The sequence below is a fragment of the Mytilus edulis genome, chromosome 10 (assembly GCF_963676685.1).
Source record: "Mytilus edulis chromosome 10, xbMytEdul2.2, whole genome shotgun sequence".
Classification (NCBI taxonomy): domain Eukaryota; kingdom Metazoa; phylum Mollusca; class Bivalvia; order Mytilida; family Mytilidae; genus Mytilus; species Mytilus edulis.
This window is the reverse complement of record NC_092353.1, coordinates 54,122,183-54,142,197: the sequence shown is the minus strand read 5'-3', so window position 1 is coordinate 54,142,197 and position 20,015 is coordinate 54,122,183. Positions and strand designations below refer to the sequence as shown.

The following is a 20,015-nucleotide window of genomic DNA, read 5'->3' as shown; positions in this document are numbered from 1 at the left end:
TTAATAACTAAAAACATTGAGATAAACGACATTTGCCCCATTAATTTAAGATTTAAAGCTGATTTAAGCTCCAAATATATATAAATTGATTGTACTAGTACACGTTATTCACGATTAAGAAGAAAAAAAAAGAATATACCACATGTGGAGCAGAATCTGCGTAACCTGCTGGAACACATGAGATCACCCCTAGGTTTTGGTGGGGTTCGTGTTGCTTATTCTTTAGTTTTCTATGTTGTGTCATGTGTACTATTGTTTGTCTGTTTGTCTTTTTTCATTTTTAGCCATGGCGTTGTCAGTTTATTTTCGATTTATGAGTTAGACTGTCCCTCTGGTATCTAACCTCGTCCCTCGTCTTTTACACTGTTTAATCTAAAATGTGTAGCTTTCAAAATATGATTTCTAAGTAAGAATTATTAAGTCAAAGAAATTTCTACGTAAAAAGCATTTAAATCACAAAATGTATCACAGCTGCTTACCTGAAAATTCCTTGTGTCACATCGTAATAGTTTTAAAGAAATAATTAAAATTATTCTTTAATTGCAGAAAGGTCGCAGTACGATGCAATAAACCCTGTCCGTGTGATTGTGAAGATAGTTGTACAGATTCTAAACCTGTATGTGGGGTTGATGGACAAACGTATAAATCGAAATGTCATGCAACCTGCAAGTAAGATAAAACACATTCAGATACCTTTTAACATTGAAGCTATTTATATATTTGCATTTACATGTATTTGAATACTTAAATTTACGGTTCATACGTTGTCCAGAAAGCAACGAAATAAGATCCGTTGGGACAATTATGAATCCAGACTTTGCAATGTCTTCATCTTAGTTGTATTAGAGCTGTAGCATACTGTCATGAAAATACCATAATCTATGTACTAAATGACTGGTTGAACAAGTACGAATGTAACTAATGGACAAAGTAATGGTATTGTACTCTACATAGACTATAAGTCTTATCTAAGTTATTGTGGTCTTTAAATATCTGTTCATATTAGAGACATGAGAAAAAATGATATAGTTTATACTTTACTTTTAAATAATGCCTATCCGATACATTTAAATGCATTTATAAAAGCGGATTAAACGTATTTTGAATATGCGTTCTCTTCTTCTGGTAACAATCTTTAGAAAACATTACACTTGATAAAAACTATAAATACTAAATCAACTTTTTGGTTGCAGTCTTTGTTAAACAATTAACAACAATAACTTTTTGCTGGCGTCTTTGTTATATTAGTTTTTATGTTTGTTCACTTGAATATTGAAGCCAGTTGTGTTTAATATATATATATTTATATAAAATAAAAGATTTGGTATGGGTGCCATAAGACAGTTCTCTACATATCTACATAAGATCAAATGACTACTGAAATTCATAACAAAAGATCATCGAACGGCCTTCAACAATGAGGAAAACCCATTACGCAATATAGCATGAAATGCTCCAAAATCACAAATGTGAAATCATTCAAGAGAGGAAATGTATGGCCTGATTCATTTACAATTATCGCTGTTTAATTCGCCGTTTCAGAATCTAATTCATCCACGGTAATATTTTCAAAAGTGTACACCAAAACGTCCTGATTTTTGGGTACGAAATTACCCATGATGCTTTAGATTCTGAAACGGCCAATTGTACATATAGTTAGTCTGTTGTATATTTTAATATTGTTTTGGCTGATGGAACCTGAATTAATGTGACAGGAATATAAATAAGCAAACAGTGGAAGGTAAAGCTAGCTAGAAAAAATACATTTAAAAGGTTCAATCTTACAAGTTTCTTACAAATGTCTCTACCAAGACAGGAATATAACAGTAGCATGTCATTCTGTCTTTTAATTGATATAACTAAACGTCTTATTTTGAGTTTTCATGAACCTGTCGTTTTTATAATTTACCTTACTCATGTTAGAGTTTGGTAGTTTCGTTCATGTTCAACTAGTAAAAAATGCTTTATAATTCAATATAAAAAAAGAAGAGATGGTATGATTGACAACTACCCTCAAGAGACCAAAATAACACAGACATTAACAACTATAGGTCACCGTACGGCCTTCAACAATGAGAAATATCCATATTAAAAAGTTCTTGTTCAATTTCAAATTTCTCTGAACATATTTATATGTAACAATATAAGAACATTTATAGCTTGCTGTGAACCAAGGCTCAGTATTTAAGACCGTACTTTTACTCAAAATGCTTTAAATTATAGAAATTGTGACTTGGAGTGAGAGTTGTCTCATTGGCACTCATGCCACATCTTCTTCTATCTATATATGCAACCATTCCAATCATTGTCTGTCTTCTAGTCCTTTTCATTTTGCGATGGCATTGTTAGTTCGACTTATGTGTGTGAATGTCCCTGTTGTATCTTTCAACCCTTACTTAACATATTACAATATGATAAAAATTAGATAGTATATTTATGTTAACAATGTTTCAATTTTATGTGCCATTGAAGAAAAACAGCTGTGGAATGTAACCAAAAATGTCCCTGTCCGTGTAATTGTCCAGTCGATAACAAACCAGTGTGTTCCACAGACTCAACAACATACAGCAATGCGTGTGAAGCTAACTGCAAGTAAGCTGTATAATATACATCAATATTGATTCCCGGAATTTAACTTAAAATTGACACCCATTTCCAGACGCTTGACCGGATTAGATTTCCTGAAATATTGATTTCTTTCTTTAGGCTTCAAATTTTACAATGTATTTGACACGATTATAACAAGAAAACGAAGATTTTTTTTAGATGTCAAAATAAACACATATATCTATAGAACGATTTGATTACAAAGCAATATAATCGTTATTCTATATTCGATATTCAAAATTTAGTTAAAGCATGATTTTCATAGTTAAGAGGACTGATAAGACACGTAGAAAATCGTTTCATGACCTCTTCTAACTGCCGTAAATTCTCATTGTTCTCGAATATAAACCCTTTTCTAACTAGCATATTTGTCTTTATGTAATATGGATTTTTGTCAATAAAAGAACTTCGAAGGTGTACTTTTATATATGATATTTCTTAAATCAAAAAGTAAAACCGACCACGCTAGAAACAGTTTGGAATATAAATAGAAATGTTTATGGAAAGCCAAAAGAGAAATATATAGTGAAAATCTACATGAGACTGCTTAAATGAGGGTGATACCCTCCTGGTCTTTCAATCTCATCTTCGATATCTACGGAGGGCTTAGATTGTCACTTTTTAGCTAAAAATTGTCAAAAATTTTAGGACAAAAGGCACAGGACAATGGTGACAGCTCACTGATCTCTCAATATTTCTAATATTATACAGGCATTTAGTTAATATGTAGATACAAACGTGACTTAAGGAATTTGGGTACACTTCCTGTCTTCCGTGTATACGGAGCACCCAAAGTGCCAGTTGGATATTCAAAATTTATAGTGAAAATCTAGCTGAGACCGTTTAAATGAGGGTGAGACCCCCCTGGTCTTTCAATGTCCATACAATTCTAGTAAATCATATTCTGTATATATAAAGGTTGTATCAGAAGGATTTCTTCGATATCAACGGAGGGCTTAGATTGTCACTTTTTAGCTAAAAATTGTCAAAAATTTTAGGACAAAGGGCACTGGAAAAAGATGAGAGCCCCCTGATCTCTCTAATATTATGCAAGCATTTAGTTAATATGTTGATACAAACGTGACTTATTGAAATTCGGGTACACTTCCTGTCTTCAATGTATACGGAGCACCCAAAGTGCCAGTTGGATATTCAAAATTTTTAGTGAATATCTAATTGAGACCGCTTAAATGAGAGTGAGACCCCCCTGGTCTTTCAATGTCCATACAATTCAAGTAAATCAAAGACTCTGTTTATATAAAGGTTGTATCAGAAGGATATCCCAGAAAGACCAGGTGGGTTTCACCCTCATTTAAGCAGTCTCAGGTAGGTTTTCACTATATGATTTGAATATCCAACTGGCACTTTGGGCGCTCCGTAAACATGGAAGACAGGTAGTGTTCTCAAATTCCCTTTAGTCACGTTTGTATCTACCTAATATGTAAATGTCTGTATAATATTAGACAGATTGACAGATCATTGGGATCTCACCAGTGCGATGTGCCCTTTGTCCTGAAATTTTGACAATTTTTAGCTGAAAAGTGACAATCAAAGCCCTCCGTAGATTTCGAAGATGACATTTTTCGGAAATTCTTTTGATACAACCTTTATATATACAGAGTCTATGATTTACTTGAAATTTATGGACTTTGAAAGACCAGGTGGGTTTCACCCTCATTTAAGCGGTCTCAGGTACGTTTTCACTATATAATTGGAATATCCAACTGGCACTTTGGCGCTCCGTAAACATGGAAGACGGGTAGTGTACTCAAATTCCTTTTAGTCACGTTTGTATCTACCTATTATACAAATGTCTGTATAATATTAGAAAGATTGAGAGATCATTGGGATCTATCCAGTGCGATGTGCCCTCTGTCCTGAAATTTTGACAATTTTTAGCTGAAAAGTGACAATCTAAGCCCTCCGTAGATTTAGAAGATGACATTATTTTCGGAAATCCTTTTGATACAACCCTTATATATACAGATTCTAATGATTTACTTGAATTTTATGGACTTTGAAAGACCAGGTGGGTTTCACCCTTATTTAAGCGGTCTCAGGTAGGTTTTCCGACATATTTCTGTTGTTTAGGCTTTCCATATTTATTTCTATGATATTATCTTTATTATTTCAGTGCAAAATGAGAGTGTTAACCCCAGTTTTACGGTTCATCGAACATAAAAATAATCGTGTGAGTGGGGCATCCGTGTACTTTTGACACCTTCATATTCATGTTTTTTTTTTATATTTCTCAGAAGACATTGCTGTAAATATATATTTATTCTACGTGTTTATGTATTGTTTAAAATGTACTTAAGAAAACATAATTTATATAATTATAATTACAGAAAAGCTACAATAGCATGTAAAACAGCATGTCCCTGTACTCCATGTGGATGTCCTCAACCGAACAGTAGCGATTTATTCTGTGGGAAAGACGAAAATGAATACCCTTCCAAATGTTTTGCCGAGTGCAGGTGTGTATGTACTGTACACCAACTTCTTTTCACGGATACTTTATTTTGTGTTTAGCCCATTAGCTATAAAAGTCGCGAAAATAAATCGCTCGCAAAATAAGTGGGTTTACGGTATTTAAATAAACAATCGTTTATCTTTATTTCATAAACTAATAATCTATTTACTTATGGGTAAAATGTACTTAAGGTTTCATTTAAATTTTATTAATTGTGTAATTACATTTATTTATTAGAAAAATATTCACACAAACAGTTTCACAATATTGTTTGTCAGTCTAAGAGATATTCATGAACTCTTTGGCCAAAAGAACAAATGGAAGCCCAGGTGGTCGTGTGGTCTAGCGGGACGGCTACAGTGCAGGCGATTTGGTGTCACGATATCTCAGTAGCATGGGTTCGAGTCCCGGCGAGGGAAGAACAAAAACATTTACAGATCTAACATTGTTGGGTTGATGTTTAGACGAGTTGTATATATATACATAACAAGTCAAAAAGGATACAACATCACCATTAAATGACTATAAAATGAACAAATATTAGATATTTTGGATAACAGATATCCTTCTTCAAGTATAGCACGATGTCAAATGAATCATGTAAATAAATTCAAACTGAGAAACTTTTTCTAAATCTTGAAATTTATACAATTTAAGCGAACACCACAGACGCTGATACAATTTAAAAATTTCCAAACTTGGCGCAAAGATTACAAAGATATACCAAATGAAAAAAGTTATTTTCGATGTGAACTGACACAACTCTAAATTTCCAAAGGTTGTGACAGTTTAGATGTTATAACTGCATCGAGGGCAGTCCTCAAACAAAAAAGTCAAAAATGTCCTAACCGATCCAAGTTGGTATATTAATATTTCAAATTTGACAACGGTTGGTCAATTGCAACAGAAACTACATATTTAAGCCTCCCAAACGAATAACAGTCTAATAATGATTAGAAAAATAAGTTTTATATAATGAGGTAAAATAATTGAACTTATACATCCTATCCAGAATGAATGGAGCCCTGCAATTTAAACTTGTATTTAAAAAAACATTCGAACTGTAAAGCCATTACTAAAGTTGGAGTTACTGGAAACAAGTGATGATAGAAAAATGAGGGACTCATTCTATGTTTTTTTCATTTATGCCCTCTGGGTAGCCACGTTCAATTATTTTACCTCATTAGATAAAACGATTTTTTTTTAAACAAGGTAGCACCTCCCGAAACGAAAGCTTATTTTTTATAAGCTAGAGTTAGAGGAGGGGATAAGGTCTCTGCGCAATGCTAGGCGGTGTTGTCGTAGAAGTTGGAAATAAAACGTACAGGTTCCAGCTCCGGCGCCGGGGAGGAAGTTACGAATCAGATCTACTCTAACATCGTTAGGTTGATTTTCTACATTCAATATCCGAATAAATGACAATGAAGGGTGCAAAATCTACCATAAAAACAACAATTATGTGAATATTTAGGTTTCAAAACATGACCGTTTCAGGAAGTATGAAATTTCAGTTGCAATAAATGTATCCCATGTATACGAAGACGACTCTTAGACATGTTTTCTAGAAGAATATTTTCAAGCATGAATTGTTTTACATTGTCATTTCGGGGCCTTTCGTAGCTGACTATGCGGTATGGGCTTTGCTCATCGTTGAAGGCCGTACGGTGACCTATAGTTGGTAATTTCTGTATCATTTTGGTCTCTTGTTGAGAGTTGTTCCATTGGCAATTATACCACATCTTCTTTTATAAGTGTACGAATGTATTTCGTCAGACCTACAATTATTTTAAATGCATGAAGCATTAATATTTTGTTCAGTTAATTATCCGTCGCAATTGTGTTCACTGTTTTGTTCTGTTTTGTATATCACGTGATCATTGTTTGTTTATCTTACTTAATTCTTTTAGTATCATATTTATTTCTTCTCTGTTAACTATTATGTGCTTTTATGTTCCTTGACATGTGAATGTCAAACCTCTGAACGGATTTATATATCAAACATCTACATGATTACTAGTATTTTGGTTGGTATGTGATGTTGCCTTTTAGTCACGTTGAACTAACCGTTGTACTATTTAATATATATTATTCAGTAAAACAGAGATAGATTGTAAAGGTTCATGTCCATGTTCGTGTGATAGAAGATGTAAAAGTGGTGGCAGTCCTGTCTGTGGTATTGATGGAAAAGTGTTTAAAACATATCCAAACAAATGCCTCGCTGGTTGCGCGTAAGTTTTAATTCATAGTTCGTATATAACAGTTCGTATATGGTCAACACAATTCAGTTGACAATATACTCACCAAAGTCGGCAGTATTAAAAATGTACGACAAACGTGCTTTCCGGCTTCTCAAGACTTACCAGTGACGCTTGAATAAAAATAAATTAAAGGGGCCAATAAAGAAGAAATGGAACAAAGTTGATGACACGCAATTCTGAAAGGTATATAGTATCACATTTCATAAAGACATTATCTTTTCCTATAGCGAGTGTACATGTATTACTCGATAATTTCCTTATAATCAGTACAGATATTCAATAGGATTTACTGACAACATTATTGTTACACATATTAAGATACAAGTTTTATAATTCAATGTATGTCTAGTTAAGACACCTTGGTGGCCCTACAAAAATGCAGACAGAAAAGTATATAAACAGGAGGTTATTTCGCTAAAATTGGATGATTTCAATTTGTTTCCAAATCTCGAAAATACGCCTAATCGAACTTAACCGTGTTTACATGTTAAACCCCGCCGCATTGTTGCGCTTGTCCCAAGTCAGGGGCCTCAGGCTATGGCCTTTGTTAGTCTTGTTTTATTTTAAATTTTAGTTTCTTGTGTATGTTTCGGAGTTTAGTATGACGGGCATTATTACTAATTAGTATACATTTTTGTGTAGGGGCCAGCTGAAGTACGCCTCCGGGTGCGGGAGTTTCTCGATAGATTGAAGACCCATCGGTGGCCTTCGGTTGTTGTTTGCTCTTTGGTCGGGTTGTTGTCCGCTGTAAACATTTCCTCATTTCCGTTCTCAATTTTATTTGCTTTGAATGTCTTAGGTTAATAGAAACTTAAACTTTTAATTTATTTTACTATTAATCAACTGTAAATTAACAGAAAAAATATTAATATTAGCATTTATCAGATTATTACATGGCATTTTTCATATCGCATGTATTATCAGCCCTAGGTTCAATATCAGCCCAAGAGCCGCACGGCTCGAGGGCTGATATTGACCGAGGGCTGATAATACATGCGATATGAAAAATGACATGTTATGATCTTTTTATCATATGCTTCAACAGTAGAGAAAAATAACAGATTCACATATTGATCTTTTATGTGGTTCCCGAAGTTTAAAGAGTAAAAAGGTTCACGGCCGTCGGGCCCAAAATTTGATACATTCATTATGAGATCTTTCTATCATATGCCTCAACAGAGAAAAAGAAAACAAACATTTTAGTATGGACGAATCGGAAAAAAAATAATTCAACAATATACCTAATGATCATTGTTTGGAAAAGTCAACTTTTTAAGGAAACTTTCTAAATTATGTTTAAGAAAAACTTAAAAAATGCCGTGATTTATTAAATAATTTGTTTGTTTGTTTGTTTTTTTTAAATTTTTTTTTTTATTATTTTAAACAATATACTTTCCAGTATTCAAATAATTATTTTGTACACTACTTTGTAATGTTTTTCACTGAAAACGTAGCATTGAGGTGTATTTTCCGGAAATGGCCGAGTATTACCGGAATGCCATGTGATAACGTTACGGAAAGGCATGTGATAACAATCGAAGCATGTGATAAACTTTTCATATCAGCCCGCTAAGCACCAATTCGAAAAATATGGAATTTACGTCAAATTAATACTATTATCATACGGTAAAATTTATATGTTATTTAGTCTAAGTATATGATAAAAAAATATACTATGCAGGCATATACGGTAGGGAAAAATGATACCAAAGGGACAATCAAAATCATAAGTTGAAAACAAACAAATCATGACCTTGCAAAAAAACGAAACAAACGACATTCAGCGGTAAACAAAACACAACACATACACAAAATACTGACCACACGAACTCCATCAAAAACCATGGGTGAAATTAGCTGCTTCGGTAGTGGAAATAAATTTTGCTCCACATCTTACACCATTTAGGTAACTCATTAACTACTATTTATTACTTGCATTTGAAACAAAAGAACGTGAACTATATAACCAATTGAAGACAATTGACAACCAACATATCAAAACTGCTGTAACAAGTTCGATTAAGGCATCTATATATTGGGTAGAAAGACTGTCTTCCGCTATTTCCATTATCTTGATGAAAAGCTTTCCTAGGAGAGAGACAGACAGTATCAAGGATAATTTAATATTCATAAAAGAAAAAACTGACAATGCTTTATCAGAAAACATTCGAATCTAGGATTTTGAGAGGGGACATCAACTAGACAAATTTTGGTTTTAGACATATACATATACAAAGTCTATCCATTGTCAATATGTTTAGTTCTTCCCATAATCCGCCTCTGAAGACAAAAAAACTTGAAACAGACGAAAAGACAGGTCATTTACTATAAAGACATGTAGGTTAACACGTATATATTATCTGATTATATAAATAAACTATTGAAATATGGAAAAGGGGCTAAAATTGAGCATCGGAACTATTTCACTGAAAGCGTAATTCCACGTTTGATTCATTGGCCAGTTTGCATGCGCAAGTCCAGCTTTAAATACCATTGGTTATTTGATTTTCTTTTCGTTTTGTTTCGACTTGTCTTGATTTTGTTTCTTTTATTTTAGACGATTAGATACTTATAAGGTTTTATTTTAGTAAATTTCAATCTTTAGAAAAGTAGCAGTTAAGTGTTCCGGAAAGTGTCCATGTTCATGTGAAATTCAGTGTGCAGCTAAAGGAACAGGAACAGAAAAGCAGGTCTGTGGTAAAGATGAGAAGACGTACCCATCTGCTTGTCTTGCTGCCTGCGCGTGAGTAGTGTTAAACTTATACGTTATCATATTTTTATGTTGTAATAGAATTATAGATTATCTTTAATCATCTCAACGAGATTGGTTTTCTCGCTTGTGCCGGTATACCGAAAGTGAGAAAGGCAATCGAGTTGAGATAACCAATGATAATCTGAATATCACTTTTTTACCTATGATGACTTTGTTAATGTCTTTGACAACGGGCACGTGCATCCTTAGTTCCTAGCGATATTTTTTCAAACCATTCTACTGTGATGAGAAAGGAATTTATTAGTCAAAAGAGCAAAGACAAATTTTATAGAATAGCGATAATTTATTTTATAATAAATAAATGTTCAATGAAAACATTCAACCTCAGCCCACTTTTTCCCCCATGTACACCAGTCATTATTTGGGCCAAAGAGAACATTAAAAAAAAAACCAACAAAATAAATATCGATATAATATTTTTATAATGATTTCTTCAGTAAATCATATTTTTCTGAAGCTCGAAGCAAATTAAAAACACATTGAGATTACAAAATATCATTCGAACATTGAGGAACGGTTTGAATCAAAAAGGAAAATAAAACGGACAAAGAATCGAAACTATGCATGCGGAATATACAACATACACCTACATACATAATCTTGAAATTTTATAACATAAATATTAAAATAAAAGAGCACCCATCTTGTCATGTCATCTCCAAAGTACTGGCGTCTGGGCTTGGTAACGTTGAAGAGCTAAAACCAAAAAATAAGGTATAAACACCTGACAGGAAGCCATAATTGATCAGAGCAAAATAGTTTTGTTATGAAAAATTTTAAATTATAGAAAGTTGCATATTTCTGCATGATAATGAATTCAAATGCCTGTGTGAACTTTATTTTTTTTTTAAAGTGTATTGAATTTTATGGTTGTACATGACATTGTATCTAACTACTGAAACAGATATAATTGTTTTTTTATTTATTTTTTTTTTGCTACAGAGGAACAACTGTTAAATGTAACGAAGTTTGTAGTAAATGTCCATGTGACTGTCCAGCAGAAAACAAACCAGTTTGTGCTTCAGACTCAACTACATACAACAATGAATGTGAAGCTAAGTGCAAGTGAGTTAGTAAGCTATTTACGTTTTACAAAAACCAAGTTTTATTATGATTATAGTGTTTGTGTGTTATAACTCTGTTTTTTTTAAACATATTTATTTATAGTGGATTGGGAAACAAGATTTGCAACTTATATTAATCCCTTTCCACTCTGCGGGTGCGAGTGCTGCCTTGTAGCGGCGTTAGCCTGCTCTTTTCAAAATCTACAAGGGTGTCTTTAACGTGCAAGAGATATGGCTCTCTCTTAACACGGGTCAGTCGTTTATCGTCCCCTTCCGACGGACTATCATCGTTTCCTCGAGACCATACTCGCAAATGGTGTATCCCAGACGGGAATCGAACCAGGAACCTTTGTGTTAGTAGTCCGATGCACTAACCACTACACCACGGGTATAAGTCTGCAAATAGTGTAACAAAGAACTGTTTTTGTATTCATTATTCTATTTTCAGTAAGGTTACAATTGAATGTAAAACACCATGTCCATGTTCTCCATGTGGGTGTCCTATGCCGACAAGTAACGATTTGTTTTGTGGTAAAGATAATAACATCTACCCTTCAGTGTGTTTTGCCGAATGCAGGTAAGATACTATAATATGGGAAAATATTATTAACAATGCTCAGTATTGTGCGTATTACACTCCATTTAACATTTTGTGTTTGTATCAGTTTTGTTTTCGCATTTTTTTTTCAATTTTTAAGTGATGCTCAACAACATAATTTGTTTTCTTCAAAAATAATTCATTTTAGATTAACCAACTTAATAATCTCATTAAGACTGTTTCCACTATATTATGATGTTTCGTAAGCTCTTGAAAAAAAAAACAGGGGAAAAAACCCGAATGTTTTGTAAAGTATAAAATTAAATTGTACTTTTATATTTCTCAAAACGTTATAGTTTTTAAAATATTATCAATTTATGTTACCATTAAGACAAATTTAAGAAATCCAGACAGGAAAAAAACAATGTCAATGTTTTTTGTTACAGTAAAACTGAGGTACTATGTAAAGGTCCATGTCCATGTTCATGTGAAAGACAATGCAAAAGTGGTGGTGGAAGCCCTGTCTGTGGTGCGATTGGCTCGAAACACAAAACATATCCAAACAGATGTACTGCTGTATGTGAGTAAGTAAAGATTATTAGTTATGTTTAGATACGATATTACAACTTATATTATATATATAACATGTACAATACGACGAAAATACATGCGTTTTATATCACGAAAGCCAGACATTTGAACTCTTTTTTTGCATTTGTTTCTTTGCAAAATTAAGTAATCTGAATTTTACTGCAGAGTTTTTTCAACAAGAACACATGAAATCATTTTATATAGTCAAACTATAGAGTTAATTGATTTTGTAAAAATATTGTCTTTGTATTTTCATATGTATTTCTCAGATTTTCTCTATAATATTCAAATTTTGAATAATTTTTTCTTATTCTTTAATTTGTGTTTTAACAGTTGGAACACAGTATGAATGTGTTTCAACACATTTGAAACAGTCTAAACGTGGTCTTTAATCGTTTTCGTACAATTTTAACTCTTCCGTAATTAACCAAAACATTCTCAACTTGAATTATTTGAAAAACTAAGGATTTTCTTACCCCAGGCATAGATTACCTTAGCCGTATTTTGCACAACTTTTTGGAATTTTTGATCCTCAATGCTCTTCAACTTTATATTTGTTTGGCTTTATAAATATTTTGATATGAGCGTCACTGTTTAGTCTTATGTAGACGAAACGCGCGTCTGGTGTGCTAAATTATAACCCTGGTACCTTTGATAACTGCCAACGCACTCTGATAGTGCCGAGGACATTTAAACATAATTTGAAGAATTTGTATAAATAGGAATTCAGAATAACTTGACTGAAAATCAATATTTGTTTTACTTTCCGAAATATTAAGACAAAAGTCATACAAATTTAGTTAAAAAAAAATATCATCTAATAAATTGCAGTGTTTTTATACATCAGTTTACATTTTGTTATTTTCGATTAGCATACTTTACTTCAACACAAATACATTTGCAGTAAAAAAAATAGTGACGAAGTTAACAACTCTGCTCCAAAATGTATATTTTAGAAAAGCAACAGTAAAATGTAATCATCGGTGTCCCTGTTCGTGCGAGAGTCAATGCCCGAAAGGTGGAAAACAAGTATGCGGTGCAGATGGAAAAGACTATCTCTCTTTATGTCACGCCAAGTGCAAGTAAGTAATGTTATTGGAAAAGCACGAAGGAGTACTGTGACCTGTAAAAGGGGAAAAGTAAAATTAATGAAAATCTCGTCAAAATGAGCTTTCTTTAGGAAAACTGCCCTTATTCACACTTTTTTTTTAACTTTTGCATGTTTTGGTCATTAATGCTCTTCAACTTTGTACTTGTTTGACTTTATATCTGTTTTGATCTGAGCGTCACTGATGAGTCGACGAAAGGTACATTGTATTTGTATCTTCGAACGATTTATCTCAAGCTTACACTATCATTTAATGATGTTCACTTATCTTTTTTACTTTTTGTCAGATATTCGGAATCCTCTTGTGATATCCATATGGTTCCACTAACAAACAAGACATGTTCGAAACATCTTTGTTATGTTTTCATTGAGTTTGAAAGAAAACAATGTTATGTGTTTGAAAATACAAAAGAAGAAATGTTGTTAGTTTAGAAGAGAACAACCTGAACATATTCTCGCACAAGGAAATTATATAATGATTGTTTGTCTACAATTGCAGAATTGATCTCGATAATCCATAAACTTATTTGGAAAATATGTTTCATCTCAGTAGTATTTTCACTGAACTACACTTATTAATATAAGTATTTGAAGAACATATTGCGAATCTAGGGAGGGCGACAACGACACACATATTTAAGTTCAGAAACAATAGTTTATGTTTTGAGTATATACATTAACCTGTACATTTCATTCTTTTAGAAAAACAACAAAAGCTTGTGATGGAAAATGTCCTTGTCCTTGTACATGTGAAGGGGAACCACATTCACCTGTCTGCGGTGTTGATAAGAAAACGTACAAAAATGCGTGTGAAGCTAAATGCAGGTACGCATGTCATTTGATCAGGTTTTAGGGTAGTAAGTAAATCTTCAAAAGCAATACAGATATTGAGTGCTTAAGTTTTGAAGGAGTACTCAGAACATTTTGATACATCAGTTCAACAAAGAGTTGGATTGTTCTGTCGCTTTCAGTTTGTATAAGCGGAGTTTTAAACAAAATCTCCAGGAAATAAAATAAATATTTTAACATTAAAATAAAAACAGTTTTGCTAACTGCAAACAAAAGTATACAGGTACTTTATATGCACTATGGAGACTTATCAATTTTAAATCTAAAGTGTAACCTGTCTAATCCAACACATGAGTATTCCAACATCCTGCTTTAATCGACACATTTTCATGGTCCAAAAATATGTATATCCTTAGCATTTTAATGTTTTATGACTGATACTTTATTTGTTCTTTACACGCTACATATAACTAGTGGGGTGCTAAATCGATTTTGTTATCACGGTTTATTTTGGTCTATTATTTTAGCTAATTTCATTATAGAAATCTTCAATTGATATAATAAATAAATGATATTCCTATTGATGGAATGTACCGGTTTGGGCAATACCGATTCAATGATACAGATTATCATATTTCAACTTTGCTTAAAAATCTATTTGAATTTCAGAACTAGTTACGCTTTAAACAAGCTACGTTCAACACTCGTTCATTATTCTGCAAATGTTTTAATATTAAACGAAGATGTGGTATGATTGTCAATGAGACATAACAATTTATATCTATAAAAGTGACTAGGTTTGTTAAACAATATCTTCGTAAAATAGGGATATGCTATCCTGATAAAGTGAGTTTTCTACTGGTATAACCAAACTTCCAAACCAAATATATACATATATACACATGGCAAAAAGTATTGCAACACTGATTTGAAATGTAAATTAAACACACTCTATGTTGTTTTGTGATTTAATTTTATTGAAATAGAACTAGTAAAACATTGTCTAAATCTCTGCTGAGTTTAATCAATAAATGTCGAGTCGATAACTTCTAATCTGCACTTGCAACTACTGTACCCGTAAACAATAAAACAGGTATAGTATTATTATTGTTAAATAAACAAGCTTGTAAAATTATATGATTGAAATTAAACCATATACCTGGTCTTCCACAACTCTTAAACTTTAACAAGATTGCCGATTATTTGGCACAAGAGATGCAAGTATGTCGCTGCGACAGGTGTATGTATTGTTGTTCATCACCATTCAAATATAAATCGTATATTGTTTGGTAAATAAAAATCAATCAACTAATGGGTTAATACACCTTCCAAGATCAGACAAAAACCTATATCATCAGATAGGGAAAACCAAGCCTTATGAAGGTGGGTCAAAAGAACACCCTTTGCAAGCAGTACAGTTCTTAAAAAGGTGTTGTTGTCATACATAGACTTCAAAAAGAGCCGTTTAAAATCTACTCAATGCTACTTTTCATCGTGCGAGAAGACAAGTTAGGAGACATTTGCTTACGAAAAGACAAAAAGTTGCCCGTATGCAATGACGCAGAGCTGGTCAAAACAGAAATGAAGCGTTTTAGAAGAAGGTCACTTTGTCCGTTGAAAGTCATGTTATGTTGCACGTGGTTGATAGCCGCGTACGTGAATGGCAACAATCAAATACTGTATATGCTGAAAGGAACATCATAGGACCTGTGGCATTTGGAGGTGGATCGATTATGGTATGAGGATTTGTGTCACGTGACTGTTGGTTAGATGTTTAAACAGCTAGAGGAAATCGTAATGACCAAAGATATCAAAGAGACATTCTTCAGCCAAGTGTAGTGCCTGATTTTCATAATTATCCTCTGTGTTTATGGTTTATGTCACATAGTTCCAGTACTATTATTGATTATTAATGTGGCGAAGCAATATAAACTCTTCCTTGGTCTGCTTATAGCCTGGATATGAATCATATCGGGCATGTATGGGACATGTGTTAGTGCGTGAAAGGACACCGTCAGTTCAGACATTTGATGTATTTAACAATGCCCTTCGTCACGAATGGTTGCGGTTACTGAACAACACCTTTGTTGGTTGATGGCAGGCATGACAACACGTTGAGAGGCGTTTATTCCGGTAAATGGAAGCTAAACCAAGTATTGATGCTTTGCCCTATAACAACCAACCATTATATGAAGAATCATTCTAAGATTTATTTTGCAATACCTACTCCGACTAAACGGTTCGAGTACAGTAAAAGTTGTAGAATGCATTTTTGGGTACAGAAATACTTCTTTTTGTTATCAACATTGCTTTTAATTAACACTTTTTTACATACACTTTTAATCTTTTAACGCAAGTGCCATCATTAACAATGTATCAATACCATTATACAAATATGTTATCATAGTAGGTTTTTTTTGGCCAAAAATCAAAGTGTTGTAATGAGTTTTGCAATGTGTATATTTCAGCAATTTCTATTTATCGCGGTATTTCAGACCATTCATAAGCATGACAAATATCTCGAATATGTTTTTATCGATTCATACACATATTGCAGTCACATAATCACATGACAAAAATAATGACCCACTGCAATATGTGTATGAATCGATAAAACATATTCACGATATTTGTTTATCTTATATCTAATAACTGTATTCTAATCTTACAGTAAAGTCAAAGTGCAATGTCAATCAAAGTGTCCATGTAAAACGATAGAAGAATGCGAAAAATCATGTCCACATTTTCGGTTTCCTGTTTGTGGAGTAATTTCTAAAACCAAATATATGAACCATTGTGTGGCTAAGTGCATGTAAGTATATTACTGATATTGAATGATAAAACTAACCACTTATTAAAATTAACCGATTGATAAAGTTAACAGATTGATAAAATTAATCGATTGATGAAATTAACCGATTAATAAACCTAATTAACTAAATGATAAAATTAACAGATTGATAAAATTATTCGATTGATAAAATTAACCGATTAATAAACCTAAACACATGATAAATTTAACCGATTGATACAATTAACCGACTGATAGAATTAACATATTGATTAGTTTGGTCGGTTGATAAATTTAATCGATTAACTGATTAACTATTTTTTTTATCTGTTTACCATACTTGCAGGCATTGTTGATACTAGGTTTTTGTATTATCTACTTTATACTTAATTATTTGTTCACTAATAATTCTTGAATAATGGGCTGTTTTGATTTGTCTACGTCAATAAGCAATAAGAATTGGTCGATCTGTGTTTCTTTGTTAAGTATTTGTTTAATTTTGTACTGATTGAAATTGTAAAACGACAATGATTGCTGTATCCCTATGTTGACTATTTGACCTATTGTGTCTGTTTTGTTTACGCATCGTTGTAAATGTAATGGAATTTATTACGACTGTCATATAAGTGAGAGGTTTAGCGTTATAAAACCAGGTTCAATCCAACATTTTCTTCATTTGAAAATGCCTGTACCAAGTCAGGAATATGACAGTTGTGGTCCATTTGTTTGATGTGTGTTATAATTTTATTTTGCCATTTAATTAGGGACTTTCCGTTATGAATTTCCTCGGAGTTGAGTATTTTTGTGATTTAGCTTTTTTACTGTCTACTCCATTAAGGAGGCGGTGATAATCAATTAAACATTATCTCTATAAAACATATGCCAAAAAGAAACACCAACAAATGGATGGTTGAAAACTAAAACTAAGATTAATAGCACATTTTTAAGTATAACTGAAAACGGATCCGGAATTGGTGTTTCGCGTCCTATGCTGGCATCACGTTGCAATACAATCTGTTCCGAACGAGAAAATAATTCATGATGACGTATTTATTAGGTAGTTTGAATCAAGAAATATAACATCACAAAAGAATATTATACGCTAGAAGTCGGCTATATTTTTTGATGATTTTTTGTTCATAAGTTCTTCATTATGAATACGTATTGGATTTGTTTCATGCAAGTTTTAGCATTTAAATAGAAAGACTTACAAAACTTTGAATTTCTACAGGAGTAGATTACCTGAGCCGTATTTGGCACAACTTTTTGAAATTTTGAATCCTCAATGCTTTTCAACTGTGTACTGGTTTGGCTTTTAAACTGTTTTTATATGAGCGTCACTGATGAGTCGTATCTAGACGAAACGCGCATCTGGCGTATACAATTATAATCCTGGTACCTTTGATAACAATTTAAAGTCATTTGCTGAAAAAACGGTACCATGTATGTCATTACAGCAATATTAAATTACAAACCAGCTTTAATGTTTTATCCAGAGTTGTTTTCTGTATTACCTGCGGTAAATGTAATTTTCATTTACTAGATCATTAATGATTTTCAATTTTGATTAAAGATATTTAAATGACTTTTATATAATTTCCAGGGGAGAGGATTTTGAGTTTTGTAAGTATTGATAAATGAAATCTTCTAGTAAACGATACACACGTACATGTAAGAACAAGCTTGTTTTGGGGTTATAAAAATTGGTATTAAATTGAGAATGGAAATTAGGAATGTGTCAAAGAGACAACAACCCGACTATAGAGAAATATACATGTTAAAAAATTACTAAGACAAAATTAATAGGTTGCTAAGTAAAACCTTTAAATGCAAAGCAAGAACATGATTTTTGTTATCAATGAAATTACAAATTAAACATGTTGCGAGAAAAATATGCCAACAGTTTTTAATGAGAAAACTTCACTAAAAAAATATCAAACAATTGTACAGTAATTGTTTAGAGAATTGTTTACAATCAAGGCTTCATACAGTCAATTTTATAATTGTTTTAGCAAAATGTGATAAGTTCCTGACTCTATACATTCATAATTTGTTCTGATTAATTTAAAGATTAAAGTTAAGTCTTGACTCGCCGTAAGTACTCAGAAACTACAACATCGTTTTAGGGTACGCAATATGCACTTTTTAAATGTCTGTTTGAAAATTTTTTCTACTTTCATGAGTTTACAAAATAAGGATTCGGACCCTGTATATAATGTCACACAACAGGCTAATACATTCAGAATGAGCTAAAATATAACAAAATACCAAAAATATACCCAATCAACAACGTGCAGCCACACTGATTCGCGATTTTGAGACACAAAGGCCTTTGTTAGTCTTATATGTTTGTTAATTCCAATTCATTTATAAGTTTTTGGAGTTCTGTATGACGTCCAATCTCACTGGACTAGTACATATATTTGTCCATGGACCAGCTGAAGCTCGCCTACGGGTATAGGAGTTTCTCGCAGTGTTGGAAACTTATTGTTGGCATTTTGTGGGTTTTTTGTTATCTTTTGGTTGGGTTGCTGACTCTAAGACTCATTCCCGATATTCTAAATTTTATTATTTGAAATCAAGCAATAAAAAGTATTCATTAAACAAATACATAAACTTTATAACAAGTGTATCTCCAAAAATATTTGGAAAACATTTATTATATATTCAAAACTTACGTCTTATGGGGTTATATGGTGTTATTATCACTTATTGTTTTAATATCAACTGCATAATCATGTTCTATGAGGAAGAGTCGTTTTCAAAGAGAAGAAGGACATTTTTATTTCAATTGGATCATGATGCAAAATTTATTCCCAATAGTCGACAATTGTAGCATCTTTGTCCATTCCTCGTGCCGTATTGTAAATTTTGTTATATTCTAATTCGCCAACTCAAACGAATATAAATTATTTAATAAATAAAACAACACATAAATAGGATAAGTGTGCCTACAGCTGTAGCAGCCTTTAATATTACATTACATTCAATTTCATTCTCAAACTAAAGTCCTTCACTTTAAA

General features: G+C 32.5%; 1 protein-coding gene across 9 annotated transcripts in view; it reads left to right on the top strand.

Annotated features, from left to right (window-relative positions):
• Positions 1-20,015, top strand: part of LOC139491493 (agrin-like) — a 55,205-nt gene that overhangs the window by 31,159 nt on the left and 4,031 nt on the right. For all 9 annotated transcript variants that reach the window (XM_071279220.1, XM_071279218.1, XM_071279219.1 and 6 more), the window contains 12 exons: positions 547-669; positions 2,473-2,592; positions 4,956-5,084; positions 7,174-7,308; positions 9,944-10,081; positions 11,054-11,176; positions 11,624-11,752; positions 12,160-12,297; positions 13,261-13,386; positions 14,115-14,237; positions 16,873-17,013; positions 18,596-18,615. In XM_071279220.1, the coding sequence (XP_071135321.1) occupies positions 547-669; positions 2,473-2,592; positions 4,956-5,084; positions 7,174-7,308; positions 9,944-10,081; positions 11,054-11,176; positions 11,624-11,752; positions 12,160-12,297; positions 13,261-13,386; positions 14,115-14,237; positions 16,873-17,013; positions 18,596-18,615 (1,445 nt within the window). The remainder of the gene's footprint in view (positions 1-546; positions 670-2,472; positions 2,593-4,955; positions 5,085-7,173; positions 7,309-9,943; positions 10,082-11,053; positions 11,177-11,623; positions 11,753-12,159; positions 12,298-13,260; positions 13,387-14,114; positions 14,238-16,872; positions 17,014-18,595; positions 18,616-20,015) is intronic.